At 49.5% G+C, this 18,238-nt stretch overlaps 1 protein-coding gene and 1 long non-coding RNA gene across 14 annotated transcripts in view; one reads left to right on the top strand and one right to left on the bottom strand.

Moving 5' to 3' along the window:
• The window catches only part of DISP1 (dispatched RND transporter family member 1), a 185,044-nt gene that overhangs the window by 156,497 nt on the left and 10,309 nt on the right, over nt 1–18,238 (top strand). For 10 of the 12 annotated variants that reach the window (XM_027046442.2, XM_027046430.2, XM_027046433.2 and 7 more), the window contains 4 exons: nt 8,795–8,824; nt 14,524–14,647; nt 15,388–15,515; nt 16,175–16,272. In XM_027046442.2, the coding sequence (XP_026902243.1) occupies nt 8,795–8,824; nt 14,524–14,647; nt 15,388–15,515; nt 16,175–16,272 (380 nt within the window). Of the gene's footprint in view, nt 1–8,794; nt 8,825–14,504; nt 14,648–15,387; nt 15,516–16,174; nt 16,289–18,238 lie in introns of those variants that run through there. The other 2 variants (XM_027046439.2, XM_027046443.2) reach the window with 2 other exon arrangements.
• On the bottom strand, nt 4,187–17,914 carry LOC113595680 (uncharacterized). 2 transcript variants are annotated; one of them, XR_008292974.1, is made up of 5 exons: nt 16,067–17,914; nt 7,345–7,462; nt 6,191–6,288; nt 6,001–6,060; nt 4,187–5,718 (listed from the first exon to the last, which is right to left on the bottom strand). It is a non-coding gene; the product is annotated as an uncharacterized LOC113595680 (long non-coding RNA). The 2 variants fall into 2 exon arrangements; XR_008292975.1 differs by lacking the exon at nt 7,345–7,462.

The raw sequence follows: 18,238 nt of genomic DNA, 5'->3' as shown, positions 1-18,238 counted from the left end.
GAAATTGCTTGTAGTCACTTAAACTGTGCAGTAAATATTTGAATCAAGCAGAATTAACTATAGATTTTGGATGAAATGGATTTTGTTCTTTAAAAAGAGTGGCACCTGGGTGGCTCGGTCGGTTAAGCATCCCACTTCGGCTCAGGTCACGATCTTGTGGTTTGGGTTTGAGCCCCACGTCGGGCTCTGTGCTGACGGCTTGGAGCTTGGAGCCTGCTTCGGATTCTGGGTCTCCCTCTCTCTCTCTCTCTCTCTCTGCCCCTCCCCCACTTGTGCTCTGTCCCTCTCTGTCTCTCAGAAATAAATAACTGCAAAGAAAATTTTTTTTCAATAAATAAAATAAAAATGGTGATCTGTGGATAGTGTTACTTCTTTTTATCTAGTTGATAGGATTCTGTATCAGTGAGAGAAATTTTTAATTTCTTGACTTGAGTCACACGTACCTACATGAGTACATATGCAATTTCCCTTTATAAAAATTCTTTCACTTCTTTTTAATCATACAGCTAATTCATGAATACGTTCTCACGAATTCAAAAATACAAAGTAAAACGCATCCTTGATTCTTTCCCCCACAGTAAACAGGGCTATCGATTTGCCATGTTCCCCTCCACATTTTTAAAACACATTTACACATTTTGCATTTAGTTTTTCCTATAAGTACAGTGTGAATTGTTGTGAAAGTCCTCACTTGGTTTGCCTGGGTGTTCTTCCTGTATCAGTGTGTGCGCATGTGTGTGCACTCCCTGCACGGGGTTGCATCTATGGGGCACCAGCGTCTACCCAACCTCCTGTTAGCAGGTGCGCACGTCAGCTGCCGTCAGCTCGCTGCAGTCCACCCCTCCGTAAGCATCCTGGCCTGCGCTCTCTTGCCCTGAAATGAGGCCTTCCCACTCCGCCTCCTTTCTGTTTACAAGCAGGATCTCGTGGCACCAACACCCACCCCTCCCGATCGTGGCCAGAAAACGCAGGTTCGAGTCGGGAAATGTGCCTTTGAGACCTCTCCATTGACTTGCTCTGTGGTCCTGGACCTTCCTCTCTGTCTCGTGAAAACAAAGATTAAATGAGATAACGTTCAGGGTTCCTAACAGTCTCTCATTCTACCTAGGCCTACATGCGTGATGCCATTTATTTTTATTATATTCAGCTGGTAGTGCCATTTGCCTCTTCTGAAGGGACCCGGAAAGGTTTGCAGTGCTTGTGAATTATAGGGCCCTTGTCTCCTGACAGCCTTCTTAAATGAGGTTTGACAGCATCTGCAGATGAACGGGGAGTGAGTGGTGGGGGTGCCGTTCTTGTTTTGGGCAAGTGCTCCCCGGTTTGCAGAACCTGCCACCCTGCCAGCTCATCTGTGGCTCTTTTTCGTTTCTCACAAATGCTGGGAAATGGAAGGTCTTGTCCAGGGTCACCAGCTGACAATCTCCGGTCCCAGATTTCCCTCACATCTTTCTACCACCAGGTTCCCTACTTTGCTGTAGACAATTTCCTCATCCTCAAGTATTTATTTAAGATACGCCCCGGAAGGGGCGCCTGGGTGGCTCAGTCGGTTGAGTGGCCGACTTCGGCTCAGGTCATGATCTCGTGGTCCGTGAGTTCGAGCCCCGCGTCGGGCTCTGTGCTGACAGCTCGGAGCCTGGAGCCTGTTTCAGATTCTGCGTATCCCTCTCTCTGACCCTCCCCTGTTCATGCTCTGTCTCTCCCTGTCTCAAAAATAAATTAAAAAATGTTAAAAAAATTTTTTTAAATAAATAAATAAAATAAAATACGCCCCAGAAAAGTGTTGAGGTTCCTCAAAAAATTAAAAATAGAACTACCCTATGACCCAGCAACAGCACTGCTAGGAATTTGCCCAAGGGATACAGGAGTGCTGATGCATAGGGGCACTTGTACCCCAATGTTTATAGCAGCACTTTCAACAATCGCCAAATTTATGGAAAGAGCCTAAATGTCCATCACCTGACGAATGGATAAAGAATATGTGGTTTATATATACAATGGAATACTACTTAGCAACGAGGAAGAATGAAATCTTGCCATTTGCAGCAACATGGATAGAACTGGAGGGTATTATGCTGAGTGAAATAAGGCAGAGAAGGACAGATAATCATATGATTTCACTCATGTGGAACTTGAGTAACAGTAGACCATGGGGGAGGGGAAGGGGAAAAAATAGTTACAGAGAGGCAGGGAGGCAAACCACAAGAGACTCTTAAATACTGAGAACAAACTGAGGGTGGATGGGGGGTGGCAGAGGGGAAAGTGGGTGATGGGCATTGAGGAGGGCACCTGTTGGGGTGAACACTGGGTGTTGTATGGAAGCAATGAACCATGGGAATCTGCCCCAAAACCAAGAGCACACTGTATGTTAGCCAATATGAGAATAAATTATATTTTTTTTTAAAAAAGGGAAAAATATGCTACATATCCTCTTTAACATGTACAAAGTGCTTGCTGTTTGTTAGATGCTCTGTAATGTCAGTCCTCCTCTGCCGGCCCTTTCGCCGCCCGCCTGGTGTATTTTGTACTTGTGTGTAGTCCCAGGGTGCGTGGGACAGACGTGCACTTGGTCACGTCCACTGAGCCTTCAGGAGATCCATTACCCAGGCAGCTGTGGGTGTTACCCCGTGGCACAGATCTTACACATCAGCTCTGGTGCATGGAAGTTCAGCGCTGAACTGAAAAGTTGTTATTTGCACGCTGCCCTTTTACAAAAAGGCACAATCCAGTGGGACTATTGAGACAAAATGTGGTACTTTAAAGGGCACTTTCTTACTGACATTTGGTTATTGTCATGAAGCAGAAAGTATATTTCCTTCAAGGGTTTTAATTGTTCAGAAATGTGCAAAGCTATATAAACGTTAGCCAGATTTCTGGTGATCATTTTTGATGTATACAAATATGGAATCATTAGGTTGCGCTCCTGAAATTAACATAATATTATGTCAGTTTTACCTCAGTTAAAAAAAAAAAGAAAAAAAAAGGAGTGGAACAGAATGGAAAGCCCAGAAATAAACCCAGGCTTGTAGGGTCTATTTCCAACAGAGGAGGTGAGAGTATACAACGGGGAAGAGTCTCTTCGGCAAATCGTGTTGGGAAAACTGGTCAGCGACATGAGAATGAAACCACTGTCTCACACAGTATGCAAAAATAGACTCAAAATGAATTAAAGACCTAAAAGTGAGACCTGAAACCATAAACATCCAGAAAGAACACATTAGCAGTAAACTCTCTGACATCTGCCTTAGCAACACTTTTTTAGATACGTCCCCCCGAGGCAAGGGATACAAAAGCAAAAATAAACTATTAGGATTACACCAAAATAACAAGCCTTTTTTTTTTTTTTTTGCTGCCCCTCCCCATAAAAAAGCATTTGCACAGTGAAGGAAACTGTCAACAGAATGACAAGGCTCCCAGAAGATATTCACAAATGTGGCCTCTGATAAAGGGTTAGTGTCCAAAATACATGAAGAACATCCAGAGGGCTAACAGACACATGAAAAGATGCTCAATGTCGCTCATCATCAGGGAAACACAGATCAAAACCGCCATGAGATACCACCTCACACCTGTCAGGATGGCCAGAAACAACACAAGAAACCACAGGTGTTGGCAAGGATGCAGGGAGAAAGGAACCCTTGTGCACGGTTGGTGGGAATGCAGACTGGTGCAGCCACTGTGGAAAACAGTGTGGAGGTTCCTCAAAAAGCTAAAAATAGAACTACCCTAGTAGTAATCACACTACTGGGTATTTACCCAAAGCAAATGAAAACACTAATTTGAAGGGATGTGTGGACCCCTGTGTTTATGGCAGCGTCATCTACAGTAGCCAGGGTCTGGAAGCAGCCCGAGTGACCGCTGACAGACGAGTGGATGAAGAAGTGGTAATGGGGCCTCTGGCTGGCTCAGTCAGTAGAGCACATGCCTTTTTTTTTTTTTGAAAGATTTTTTTAATTTAAAAAAAAATTTTTTTTTAACATTTATTTATTTTTGAGACAGAGAGAGACAGAACATGAACGGGGGAGGGTCAGAGAGAGAGGGAGACACAGAATCGGAAGCAGGCTCCAGGCTCTGGGCCATCAGCCCGGAGCCTGACGCGGGGCTCGAACTCACGGACCGCGAGATCGTGACCTGAGCGGAAGTCGGACGCTCAACTGACTGAGCCACCCAGGCGCCCCTAGATTTTTTTTAATTTTTAAGTGGTCTCTACACTGAACGTGGGGCTTGAAGTCACAACCCCGAGATCAAAAGTCACACGTTCTTCCAACCGAGCCTCGCCGGGTGCCCCAAACATGCGACTCTTGATCGCGGGGTCGTGTATTCAGGCCCCACATTGGGCGTGGAGATTATTTAAATAAAGAAGATACTGCAGTTTAAAAAAATAATTTAAAGAAAGATGTGGTATGTAGAAACGTGCACGTGCACACTAGAATATCACTCGGCCATAATAAGGGTGAGAGCCTGCCATTTATAACAACGTGGATGGACCAGAGGGTATTATGCTCAGTGAAATAAATCAGAGAAAGACAAATACCGTATGGTTTTGTGGACCCTAAAACACAACAAACAAAGGCAGAAACAGATCCATCGACCCGGAGAACACACGTGGTTGCTGGAGGGGAGGGGTGCAGGGAGAGGGGGTCCGGGGAGGACAGTCACAGCACGGGGAGCACGGCCAGCGGTGCCGTCACAGTGACGAGTGGTGACGACGGCGGCTCTGCTCGTGTGACCACAGCATCACGTGCACACTGCAGGTTCTACCGTTCACGGTTCCTGCTCATTTCCCCCTCCCTACGGCCTCCCACTCTCTCCTCAGACATTACTAAGAGAGCTAAAAGGTGAGGGAAACAAGGAAACACCATGTGTAGCCTCTCCACATTTTCTTCTGTTTCTTGTTAACTTTTCTCTCATACTTTTTTTTCTGTTACCTTTTTTAAAAACTTCCCTTGCCTCTCCGCCTCAACCCCATTATGGTTATCACCATGCTCTGCACCCCTTGGCCTCCTTTGTGGGAACGTTGTACCCTTGACCGAGGGCTGTGCACACAGCACGGTTCGCTGGCCACGGGATCCTGGAGCCCAGGCTCTCGCGGCTGCGCCTGTTCTCAGGGGTCAGGTGCGGGGACGGCTTACGGCTCGTTACTGGTACCCGACCCGAGTTGTAAGTGCTTCTTAAGCAGATGGGAGCCTCGTCCCGTAGCAATGTCACTGTCCCCCACTTGTGTGCAGAAACACTTTCTCCCACGGGAGAGGGAGGGACCCCAGCTAGCCCTCTGGGAATTGTGCCCAGCCCCCAGTGTATCCTTGTGACCGTGTCACCGAGCAAATGCCACCTGCCTTGGGGTTTTACTCAGTTGAAAAAGGCTGAAAACCTAACCAAAGAACAGGCAGAGGTACTATGTTTGGTTTGGGGCGTGCATTTGACCACATGGTATTAACAGGTGAATGAACTCTGGAAAAAGACTTGCACTCTGTAAAAGAGACTAGATTTGTTTTTAGCAGTTGTTATTTATCAACCCAAGGCCGAGTTAGGTGAAAATCGTCCTGCAGGCTCTATTGGAGATTAAAAGCAGCAAATCGGAAAGATGTCGCCAGGGAGGTAAGATCGCCCTGGTGGATGAAGTGTCACGGGCGCTTCCGCGACCACAGTGCAGCTCCGACGGGTCCCGGCTCCACCTGTAGGTGCATTTCGGGCGTTTCTGACATCTGACTGTCGTGTCCCCTAAGATAAAAGGTTCAGAGGGATTTTGTGGCTTCCCAGGAGGTTACTTGGTAGTAACCCCAAGTTTTCTTTTTCAACAGATGTGACAATCTCCACTTATTTTCCCAAATTTAACATAAAATGAAGTCTTTATGCAAGCAGAAAGACAGTGATGAGTCTGGTTGTTTCAGCCCCTAAGGAATAAACTAGTCATAGACCCATGAATTTATCTGTTTAAAAAAAAGTTAGTGGGGTGAGTAGGAGGAAAGAGAATATTTACGTTTGTTACAACCCAAAACATACCTAAGAAAATGTCATGTCTTCCCAGCTGCTCCAGGTTGTGGCTCCGAGGTCACTTCAGACCTAAAGACACGAAGTCTAGTTGGTTCTCATGGAAATTCAGGAGGTGGTTTTGACAGTGTAGGACCTAAAAACGGGGTGAAACGTTAAGGTTTTGAGTACAAGTTATGTGATTTGCTCCTTTGTTTGGCACCTTGCTCTCCTGCTCTGTCTCTAGGTTTTCTCTCCAAGCTCATGAGTCATGAGTAGCTTCATCGCTGGTGTTCAGGCAGCACGTTCTTTAAAGATGGTCTGTGGAGGCACGAGAAATCCTGACTTGTACACTTTACATGGATCATATGTATGGTTTGGGGATTATATCTCAATAAAACTTATATTGAAATATATATATAATGGGGGCGTCTCGGTGGCCCAGTTGGTTAGGCATCTGACTTGGGCTCAGGTCATGATCTCACTGTCCGTGGGTTCGAGCCCCGCGTCGGGCTCTGTGCTGACAGCTCAGGGCCTGGAGCCTGTTTCGGATTCTGTGTCTCCCTCTCTCTCTGCCCCTCCCCCGCTCACACTCTGTCTCTCTCTGTCTCAAAAATAAATAAATGTTAAAAAAAGGTTTTTTTAAGAAAAAAAATATATAATTATATTGAATATATAGTATTTTGGGTTTGGGGTAGATTTACCCCCAAAATTAAATGTTCTTCATTCCTCCTTAGGTAGTAACCATTTTACTTTTTTTAAAGCAGGCTTCATGCCCAGCATGGGGCCCAATGCAACCCCGACATGGAGACCTGAGCTGAGCTCAGGAGCCAGACACCTAACTGATTGAGCCCCCCGGGTGCCCCGAGTAGTAACCAGCTCAGCGGCGTGGCTCCTGGCCCCCGGCCGTGTGTGCAGGGGGTCCGAGGCCACGCTCCACAGCATCCACGCGCCTCTGTGCCTCGTGGCTGACGAGTGCGCCGACCAAACCCGAGCTGCGCCTGTCTTTGTCCTTGTGTCCTCTGATTCAATTTTTAAAGAATCCATTTACATACAGGTTCTAAAAAGAAAGACTTGTTTTTGTGAAATGCAAATGGGAAAAGATCAGATAAAGGTAAATTATTACAAAATTTACCTTTTGTAATTTTGGGCATGTAATACCTGGGCATGAGAGAAACAATTGTAGAAGATTTGGGGGGAAATCATCAGAATTTCGGTGTGTGCGTACAAGCCAGAGCCCCCAGACCGGAGGAGCCCAGAGGGTGGGAGACAGAGTTTGTGTTTCCTCAAAGCACAGGAAGCTCGCACAAGATTTTGGTCTAGGAGAGGGTGCCCAGCCAGGAAATTCACTCATTTATCCAACAGACAGGTACGTACCTGAAGTTAGCATATCGGGTATCGAACGTCCTGATGTCATGACCCCTTTATGCTTCCAGAAATCATCAAGGGTCCCAAAGAGCTTTTATTTATTCAGGTTATATCCGGTACGACCACACTGGAATTAAAACTTTTAAAATGTTAATCGATGGGGCACCTGGGGGCTCAGTTGGTTAAGGATCCAACTCTTGATTTTGGCTCAGATCATGAGCTCACAGTTTGTGGGTTCGAGCCCCACATCGGGCTCTGCGCTGACAGCTTGGAGCCTGCTTGGGGTTCTCTCTCTCTCTCTCTCTCTCTCTCTCTCTCTCTCCCCTCTCTCCCTCTCTCTCTGCCCCGCCCCCCACTCTCAATAAATAAACATTAAAATAATAAAATATTGTTAACTCATTTAAAAATACCAGTAATAAGCTCTTTACATGTTAACACAACATTTGTTATGAAAAATCATTCTAGTTTCCAAACCAAAGAACAATTTAATTTTTTTTTTCAACGTTTATTTATTTTTGGGACAGAGAGAGACAGAGCATGAACGGGGGAGGGGCAGAGAGAGAGAGGGAGACACAGAATCGGAAACAGGCTCCAGGCTCTGAGCCATCAGCCCAGAGCCCGACACAGGGCTCGAACTCACGGACCGCGAGATCGTGACCTGGCTGAAGTCAGACGCTTAACCGACTGCGCCACCCAGGCGCCCCATAACCAAAGAACAATTTAATGAGGAGAGTAAATCTGTCTGGTGTCTTCTAACTGAAGACACAGGACTCTCACATCTGCCTCTGCAGTCTGTGCGCTGTGCTGTTTGGTGAGACACGCGAAGTCAAGAGACCTGGCCGTGTGCCCTCCCTCATCCAGTCGGAACAGGGCCTCCCCTCGGGCCCGGGGAGGGTCTCAGGAACCCCCACCGTGAGAACCGCTGTGCGCGGGAGTGCGACAGCACTGGTGAATTTTGTTGGCTCACCGAATGTTGACGGAGCGCTTACCATGGAAAAAGTTAGTGTGGGAGGAATAGAGTGCACGGGGGTTGAGACCACGTCCAGTTTGGGGCTCTCCAGACGCCTGGTCCACGCGTGTCGGGGCAGGGAGTGGGTGGCAGAGGCTGAGAGGGAGGAGCCGACAGGTGCTAAGCGGATGCAAGGAAACTGACGGACGGAGGAGCCGCTCCCGTCCTGGGGGAGTAGAGGGCTGCTGGTACCAGAAGGTGCCGGGGCCCGGAAGAGCCGGGCGGCAGTGTGGGCGCAGGCTTGAACCCCTGGGCACAGGCGCCGTGACCCTGACCCCTGCGGGGTGCGGACCATCCCGGCCCCGGCCCCGGCCCCGGCAGCCACTGGGTCACCCTCCCCTCGCCCCACCTCCGCCACCCCCACAGCAGCCCGAACAGTCGAGATGCCGCGAGCACACCTTTGTTACGATGCCACGTTTCTGATTGGTTTTCCTTTGCTTTTTTTTTCAGACCATGCAGACCTTTCAAGTTACCAAAAAGGTAAAGTAATCTGATCATCTTATTAAGTAGTAAAGTGATTGCATGCCCTTCCCTGCAGTGTTTTCTTCATGCTGCTTCGGCCTCCCTCATTCATATTTTTCTGAAGGAAAAGTAAATTTCCCCCGAGCTGGCTGCCGGAGCGATCCTCCCTCTCCAGAACTGGTGTTGATCTCAAGGTTTAGATTCCGTTTGTGGTGAATCGTTTATATTGGCCAAGGTGCCTCTCATTCCTTCATGGTCTTCCTTGTCTTGGAGAAAGACTGTTCTGCCCTGCCCTGGGCTTGTGGCGCTTGATTTCGGGCGGGTTGTCTGTTTCCTGCTAAAAATGTCACCGTATTCAAATGGAGGTAGTATTTGAAGGTTTGTCTTTTCAGTAGAAAAGCAAAATTTTAGGTGGAACGTTTGTTTCTGCAAAAAAGCCAAAGCCTTGTCTCCTCAGTGGCGTGCTTGCCGTGGTGGTCCCACGTGGCAGACTGGTGCATCGTGGGAAACCAAGTGATCTCTGCAGTGCACCCGCGAGAGGAACCGAGGCCCTGATAACCGAAGCCTGGTCAGGGGGCCTGATCCTCTCTTCCAAGTGCAATTACTACATAAATTTTAATTAGGAAATTCCCTTTCCATTTAAAAATTATTTATTTTTTGAAATTGCGGTAAAATATACACGGCATAAAATCTACCATTTTAACCACGTTTAAGTGCACGGCTTCATTGCATTAAAGTCCACGTTATTGCGCCACCGTGGCCACCGCCATGTCCAGAGCTTCTTCCGTCCTGCGAGGCAGAAACAGTGGCTCCCCATCCGCCCTCCCCCAGTGCTCTAGTCTCCATCTCTGTGAACCGGGCCAGCCGACCCCTCCTGTGAGTGGAATCACTCAGAGTTCGTCCTGCCGAGACTGGCTGACCTCGCTCAACGTGCTGCCCTCCAGGTTTGTCCGATGCGAGCAGGTGTCAGAATTTCCCTCCTTTCTAAGGCCGAGTGATATTCCGTTGTATGCGTATACACTTTTTGTTTATTCCCCTTTACAGACAGAATTGTGGCAGAAGATAAAGGAAAGAAGTTATACAAGTAAATATGACAGGTCAGGAGAATGAATTTCCAGTTTTCCACAAATAAGAAAGCCCTTTCTAAGGATTTTTGCGTTTTGAAAAGATTCATACATATTTTTCCTGTTACTAGATTGGTATTTTGAAAAGTCCTAATTTCTTCTTTTCAGCATATACGCATACAAATACAACTTTTTCAGAAAAGCCTTTCCTGATTCCCTTCCCCACTGTAGCTGGAAGTCATCTCTGCTGAATTCACAAAACGTTCATCTGTATCCCTCTAAAAACACGTATCTCTCTACCTGGTTTTGTATTTGTCAAGTTGTCTGATTTTCGGTATCAGGTTCCAAGTTCCTTAAGGGTGAGATTCGTGTCTGCCGTGTGTATTCCCAGATGCCCGTGCCCTTGATCTGTGATGCTACCTGTGCAGTGTATTTATTTCTTCCCAACAAAGAAAGAGTTCTATGTCCTCTTTGCTTTGGGGAAGTTTCTCAAGCTTCTTTCTTCCCACTAAACTGATAGCTGATGCCGTGGGAAAAATTATGATTAACATTTTGATCCTAACCCCAAGGACAAGAGGGATACGGAGCAGTTACTAAGGAAACTGGAAGGGGAAAAACCAAGGAGAAAGAGATTTTCCGGAAGAAAGGGTAACTGCTCAGTTCAGGGAGGCCAAGGACCCGGACTAGTTCGCAGTTTCGGCAGGTTCAGAAGAGTCACAGGAACAAAGCCAGGCTGAGGGACTCAGGGTTGGGTGTTCCATCGGGGAGAGGCCTGTGTCCAGGGCGCTCATGTTCTCTGCTCAGGGTAAGGGGAGAAAGGAGAGACTGTTCCCAGAGAGCCGGCAGGGGCGGGGGGGTGGGGGGAGGGCAGGCAGAGGAAGGCATCTTTGTGAGCTGAGAGAGGAAAGTGCCCTGTGGAGGCCCTGTTGTGGGAGGACAGGCCCCGTGGTGTCGCCGAGCATTGGAGGCCCTGTTGTGGGAGGACAGGCCCCATGGTGTCGCCACTATTGGAGGCCCTGTTGGGGGAGGACAGGCCCGTGGTGTTGCCGAGCAGCAGAGGCCCCATTATGGGAGGACGGGCCCCACGGTGTCACCAGCATTAGTTACCCTGTGAGGCTTTTGCTCATTTGTTCGGACCGATGGGAAATACCTGCTCTTCCCCGGAGAAGCCCACTAACACAGTGGCTGACGTCTGGGAGTGTGGTGAGGGTCGCTTGTGAAGACTGCAGGGAGGCCTGTCTGTCCAGGGCACAGTTCAGCCACAGACACATGTGGGTGGCCCTGCCCTGCGGCGTCCCCCTCCCGTCCTGTAGCAGGGGCGCGTGCCCTCTGACTCTCAGCCCTCCTGGGAAGGTGCCGTGAGCTCTCGCGCACGGCGCCCGGGCATCGCCGCGGCCTCACGCGGGGCCTGCTGGGCAGGGGACAGACGCGGGTGTCATATGCAGAGCCCCAGAATCCGGGCAGACGTGAGACGCTATCCCGTGCCACGCAGGAGGACGCGCTGTAGTGGCACCAGGGGTCCTTTGATGGGTCTTCTCCTGAGCACGCGGTTCACCCTTCAGAAACGTGACGTGCGGGTGCTTTGTTCTTGTAATGTAGTTAGAACGTAGACCTTGAACCCAGACTCACCAGGACTGCAGTTAGTGGAAAATGTAGCAGTGACACTTCTGGGCCATATTTAATTTCCTTTCCTGCTGAAATTATCCTGCTTTATTAGGCTTTTATCTTAACATTACAACCACCGTCTGGGCTTCCTCCTGTACGTGAAGCTTCTGTTTCCCGTGTGGTGTCCACAGCCCCTCGGACTCCAGCACAGACCCTGACACCAACGTGGGATAGAGGAGAAACGCTCGTCGGGGTGTAATTTCCCCAGAAGGGTCGGGTCTTTTCCCCACGGAGCTCGCGGCACATGAGCAGTGGTCCCTGGGCAGGGTGGGCACGTGAAGCGTGTGCCGTGTCGGCGGGGAGCGCTCCGGGACGCCAGGAGGGCACAGGTGGGAGTCACGGGTGCCGTGTGGCGTCCACGCGCAGTCAGCGCGATACCTGGTGTGGGACGGTGCTGCGGGATCCGAACCAGACGTCGCCACCGGGAAGGGTCCAGACCACATGTTCTCACGGGAAGAGTCCAGACGTGGTCGCGGGCAAGGGTCCGAGCCAGATGTTGTCATAGGGAGGGGTCTGAACCAGATGTTGTCACGGGGAAGGGAAACCGTTGCTGAGGAGGGTTTTAAGACTGCGGTGCCTGTGTGTGCAGGTTTTTCAAGAACGCAAAACAAAAAGTCAGCCCACGGGTAAATTAGCCCACAGTGTGGACGCCAAGCACTTGGGGCGCCCACCACCTGCGTCGACAGCGTGTTTGTAGTGGCAGTGAACAACTGCTGGTGATTCGAGAGAAGAATGAGCCACTTAAAGTCAAGTCTGGGCTCTTCCCACTTCCCAGGGCTGGTACTTCCAAGGTCTAAATGTAAAGGACCCTTTTTAAGTCTGAATCCATGAACAGAAAGTCTCAAATGTGCTGTTGACAAAGGGCCCAGTTCCGGAGATCTCAGTTTGCATCTGGTGGAGCTGGAGTTAAACGTGCAGGTCCTCAGCACCGGTGTGTTCTCGAAACGGCGTTCGCGCTCGGACAGCCGCAGTCCGCGTCTGTGACTCGGTGGCTTCATCACATCCAGAATTACGTTCACAAGCCCGTTCCATGGTACTTCGCATTAATTTTACTTCAGTGAGTTTTTAAATCCAGAATTTGGAGGCTTGAGAACAGTGTTCAGAATCGGAGGCCTGTGGACCTGTGTGGTTTTGCATCATGAAATTAACTGTTCGTGTGACTTGGGAATTTAATTTAAAATGTGAATTTGGGGGAGCCACATTCTACTCTGCCAAGTAGACTTATTCCCTTGTGCTCAGGGCGAGAGGTGACACCATGGTGGTTAGGAGGCCCTACTCAAACCAGACTCCGGGGCTCCCATTTGTGACCTTTTTGTGAACTATAAGTGACACATGACATTATATTAGCGTCAGGTGCACAACGTAACGACCCAGTACTTGTAGATACTGTGAGGTGATGACAGTAGTCGGTCTGGCTGGTATCCGCCACCACACGGACTTACAGGACTTTCTTTTCTTGTGATGAGGTGTCTTAAGATCTGCTCTGACAGCGGCTCCCGGTTGCGCACACAGCGTCACTGACCGTGGTCACTGTGCTGCGACACACCCCCGGGGCTGACGTACTTTGTAGCTGGGCTGGTGTCGTGACTCTGGACCGTTGTGTAAGTTGCTCGTGCCTCACTGCGTCTCGTAAAGCTGAAGACTTAAGTGAGGTGCTACAGGTAGAGCCTGAGAACAGCTAGTGCTCCTCGTAAGGAGGTGGTGACCTTGAGGACCGCAGGGCTGAGCATCACCCGGGGCGGTGCTCCCTTGAAGCGTAATTATGTTGTATTTTGATTTCCTTGTTAAAATGTAATTTAAAGTCAGTCCCCCCAGAAGGCCAGACCCCTGGGGTCGAGTGATGGGAATGTGAACATGAGCCAACGACGTCTTCCTTCAGATTGACGTTTGCAGCCGCCAGCTTCGTGAAACCACTGGCCTGGTTTTGAGGAAATAACCCACAAATACCTGAGTAAGGAGCCAGAAATAGCCATCGGCACGGCCAAGGGAGCTAACATTGTTGAGGATTTGAGGGTAACTGTCCATAAGTGAAATGCTTCTTTTTTCTCTCTTGCCAACCTCAAGTTCAACCTCAAGTTGGCAAGATACGTCTTGAATTTTAGAAAATGCCATTCAGTCAACTTCTGTTGAGTACAGAGTTCACATGAGACCTGCAGATGTCAGGTCAGGGAGGTCCAGGGTCCTACGGAAGGGAGGGGCGCCTGGAGGACATGGCTCTGGTGGCAGTTTGGTGACAGGAGGGGAAACGGAGGCCAGGCTGCCACGGCTACACGGTGAAGAGAGGGCACTGATGCTACACTAACTGAGTGAAGAAAATGCACATCTCGCCCTCGTGGGGCTCAGTCTGACACACTCATTATAGTTTTCACTGGAAGGACAGCAGCAGGTGTGTGGGAAGGTCTGGGGTTGGTTATTATTTTTTTAACGTTTATTTATTTTTGAGAGACAGAGAGACACAGATCATGAGCAGGGGAGGGGCAGAGAGAGAGGGAGACATGGAATCCGAATTAGGCTCCAGGCTCCAGGCTCCAGGCTCCAGGCTCCGAGCTGTCGGCACAGAGCCTGACGCAGGGCTCGAACCCACAGACCATGAGATCATGACCTGAGCCGAAGTCAGATGCTCAACCGACTGAGCCCCCCAGGCGCCCCTGGCTTGGTTATTCTTGAGACATGGGTACGTGAGCCTGTTTGTGGGCTGAGCTCTTTTCTAAGAGGTGACAGAGCACAGGACAGAGAGAAAGGGGTCTGAGGAGATGGGGGCTGGGGCCTCTGCCCCCCCACACCTCCTTCCACGCAGGCGTGTGGACCGTAGCTGGTCTCCCGAGGAGCAGATGGACGTCTGAAGTGCCGTGTGTCTTCTCCCACTGCATCTGTCCCTGACACACTCCTGGACCAGGTCTGAGCCAGGAGGATTTCACAGACGCTGTCTTCGGCAGGGAGCCCTCTTGCCGCTCCTAAGCGGCCTCCTGTGTCCTCTCTGCTCCGCAGTTATGCGTCCCTGATCGCCGACTGGCCCGTCGTAGTCCTGGGCATGTGTACCGCGTTCATCGTCGTCTGTGCCCTGGTCGGGGTGTTAGTGCCCGAGCTGCCCGACTTCTCCGACCCACTGCTGGTAAGGAAAACGGCCACTCGAACCTCTTTCGCCCAAAATGACCTCAGAAAATTCAGTATTTTAATGCATGTCACATTATGTAATTATGACCCGTTTTAAAACCTTCTCGAGCTGTCGGTAGGGGTGCAGCTCTCCTTCCGAAGAGTAAACTTGTGCCATCGTGGTTTCAGGCTCTTAAAAGGTCAAGGAACCCACTCACCATTACAAATCTGGAAATTTTGCTTCTTGGCTCCCACATTTAAGCCAAAAATCAATAAAATGGAGAATCTGCATTCTATAAAAGTGTTTTTGTGAAGTCGTTAGGACTGAATGTCTCTTCTTTCCACCCAGAAGGAGTTAGAGGAACTTCAGTATTACTAAGAGAGAGCAGGGTCTGTTTTTAAGTAAACATTCCTGTAAAACACTAACGTGCATGACATAATCTGATGCGACCGTAAGTTTTCATAACATCAAAGTGGTTGCTGGATGCTTAGGTATGAACTGGAAAGAGAACCTTCAGATACGAGTTTTCCTTGTTGCTGAGACGGCTAACGCAGCAGAGAACCAACCCCACTGCCTCGTCGTGGCGAGCAGTGGCTGCCGTCACGTCGGGCCACCCTTTCAGTGCCATCGGCCACGGGGCAGCGGTGGGGAGGCACTGGGGAGGGCCTGCACGTCTGTGGACTTGGCTCTTCCGCTCCTAGAACTACACCCAACCTACGTGACGTACACTAATGAGAGTTTGTGATATTTTGTCTCAGGGCTTTGAACCAAGAGGGACTACGATAGGCCAGAGACTGGTCACGTGGAATAACATGGTGAAAAACACGGGATACAAAGCGACATTAGCAAACTACCCTTTTAAGTATGCAGATGAACAAGCCAAGAGGTAATTATTCGTTAACTTTTACACAGAACATTGCTTAACGAATTCCACTTTTAAGCAGTATCTGAGCAAAATGATTAGATGCAAACATGTGGCTCAAAATCTTTGCCACTGGATTTGTTGGCATTCTCACTGTCTTTTAAGATGTTGTTGCATTCGAGTGGAAAGTGAGGGTTTGGGTTTTTTCTTTTACAGGAGTGAGGAAGTGAATGTTGCTTGCTTACATTAATGCTAAATTTCAAGTGCTACATAGGCTGTGACTCAGGATACACCGTTACCGGTACACTTACTGGCCTCGAAATAGTTAGTCCTTTATTTGTAAATTCTTTTTTTTTTTTAACATTTATTCATTTTTGAGACGGGGAGAGACAGAGCATGAGTGGGGGAGGGGCAGAGAGAGAGGGAGACACAATCTGAAGCAGCTCCAGGCTCTGAGCTGTCAGCACAGATCCCGACACGGGGCTCGAACCCACAAAGCATAAGATCACGACCTGAGCCGAAGTCGGCCGCCTAACCGACTGAGCCCCCCAGGCGCCCCTGCACATTCTTATTACCGCAAGTCCTCCATTGGCCGTCACACGGCGTTGTGCCAGCGTGGTCGACCGCCTTCCCCACACGGTCACCAGCACGTCCCTGCCTCTCACGTTGTCCTTCCCTTTCAGCCACCGGGACGACAGGTGGTCCGATGATCACTATGAACGAGAGAAAAGAGAGGTCGACTGGGACTTCCACAGGGACAGCTTTTTCTGCGACGTTCCGAGTGAGTGGCCTCGCAGGTGAACAGCCCCTCGGGCCTCCCGGTATTCGAGACGAGTGTGGTTAGACCGAGTCGGGGAGGAGGATGTGGGGGAGCTGAAGCCGTTTTCCTGCTCTGGGCCGGCCAACCACTAACCTGAACGTATTCACCTACAGTAAAAATCAATGAGAGATTATTGCATAATTCCATTCCGTTTTACGGAAGATAAAACATCTAGTAAAATCCTTGACCTGGTTGCCCCAAATTTCAAGTCCTCTTAAATTTCTTATATTATTGAAAAAATACTTCCAGTCAAGTAATAAGTACATATCTTTGGATTGAACCCTGAAATGCTCTACGTCATGAGAAAGCATCTATCGACAGCTTCTCTGCGCCTTGTTAGGCACTAGAGATAGAAGGATGCGCGGAATACCGTCCCACGGGGCCGACCCATAACGTGTGCACGGGCCGTGTCCGGGTCGTAGCCACTTGGCTGCACAGACCGTGGCCTGGAAGAAACGTGAGAGCTTCCCTGAGGTCAGGAACCCACACGTTCGTGTAGAACCGCCAGGTGTTCGAACGCGGGCAGCAGATTCACTAACAGCTTCTCCCCGCGAGCGAGGGGCCTGCCCGGAGGAGCCCAGTCAGCCCTGGAGAGCGGGCGTGAGCACAGAGCTCCACTTTCTCCTTCAGTGAACACGGACCCCAAAGCCCTTCCGAATTCGGCTTTTTCCCCCTGTTGACACTCCCCCTAAAGCGTGTATTTTCCTGTCTCGTTAGAGAACTAGAGGACCTCGCTGATCTTGTCCAGCCTGAGGGTCTGTACTTTGGAAGCTGTTTCACAGCACAGTAACCGAGAGATGGAAAGAAGGAGACCAGGGAGGCTTCTGTCCTGGTCCCAGGGAGGAACTCGTGTGTTGTTTTCTGCGTCTTGTTAGAAAAGCCAAAGTCTGGTCAGTCGACTGTCCTGGCTTGTTCCTCTAGGTCAGGTGGTGCTATGTGTTTCTGACTAATCAGGACAGACATCAGCAGACTCACGAGATGTGGCCCCTCTGTGTCAGCAGCCCACACACTACACTTGTGCCCCCGGTACGGCCCCGCCTGGAGGAAAGCCGGCCGGCTCCCTGGAGGAGGTGTTTGTTTCCAGGGGCTCATTTTCCTCTTCAAAACCAATCAACATAAGATAATGGCCATCTGATGAAGAGTTTACTAAAGAAAACTTCGTAATCATGAATAAAAGCTCACATAGTAAAGCTTTATTTACAAATTTGCAGATTGGTTTTCTTTTTCAGCACAGTTACACATTTCAGATAACGTAGTGAATCCACTCTGTTTTACTGAATGAAGTTCTAATGACTGAGGAGGCAGGAACAGCCCTTACCGAGTGCTGTTTTTCCTTTAATTCTTGCAACTGGGAGAGACGTGCTTACAGATCAGGAGCCCAGGCTCAGAGAAGCTGCTCATCCGGAGAGCTGGGACCTGGTCACACCAGGTCTGCCGCCAGGGCCGTGCTCCGTCCAGTCTGTCCCGCAGCCGGATCAATCAGAAACACACTCTGTGTTAGTGAGATGTTCCCAGTGTTCATTCTCAACTCTGGTGTAGCAGGGAGACTGCGGACCCAGCTGGAACGCAGCGTAGTCGGCAATCCTGGGCAGCCCGTGGTACCCGATTGACTGTTTTTAGCACTCTTAAGTTGATCGCCTGGCATCTGTCGTCCCTGGTTTGAAGCCATGGAGAATACCCACGCTTGATGTTCAGCACAGCCTTCCTGGGATTTGTACGCCATTGTGGTGACGTGTTTCGAAATTAAGAGGGAGGTGTGCAATTAATTTCGTGCAGAGAGGTCTTACAGATTGCTCATCCGAATCATAGTCTGATCAGAAATAGGTTTGTTCTATGACTCCTATGATTTTTAAGATGTAGTGAGTAGACAAAGGCTTTGAACCAAAATAATATTATGGCATTGTTTCCTTTCTTTTTTTACATTTTT

Source organism: Acinonyx jubatus, chromosome E4 (genome assembly GCF_027475565.1).
Source record: "Acinonyx jubatus isolate Ajub_Pintada_27869175 chromosome E4, VMU_Ajub_asm_v1.0, whole genome shotgun sequence".
Lineage (NCBI taxonomy): Eukaryota > Metazoa > Chordata > Mammalia > Carnivora > Felidae > Acinonyx > Acinonyx jubatus.
Note: the sequence above shows the minus strand (reverse complement) of the source record. Positions and strands in the feature narration are given on the sequence as shown.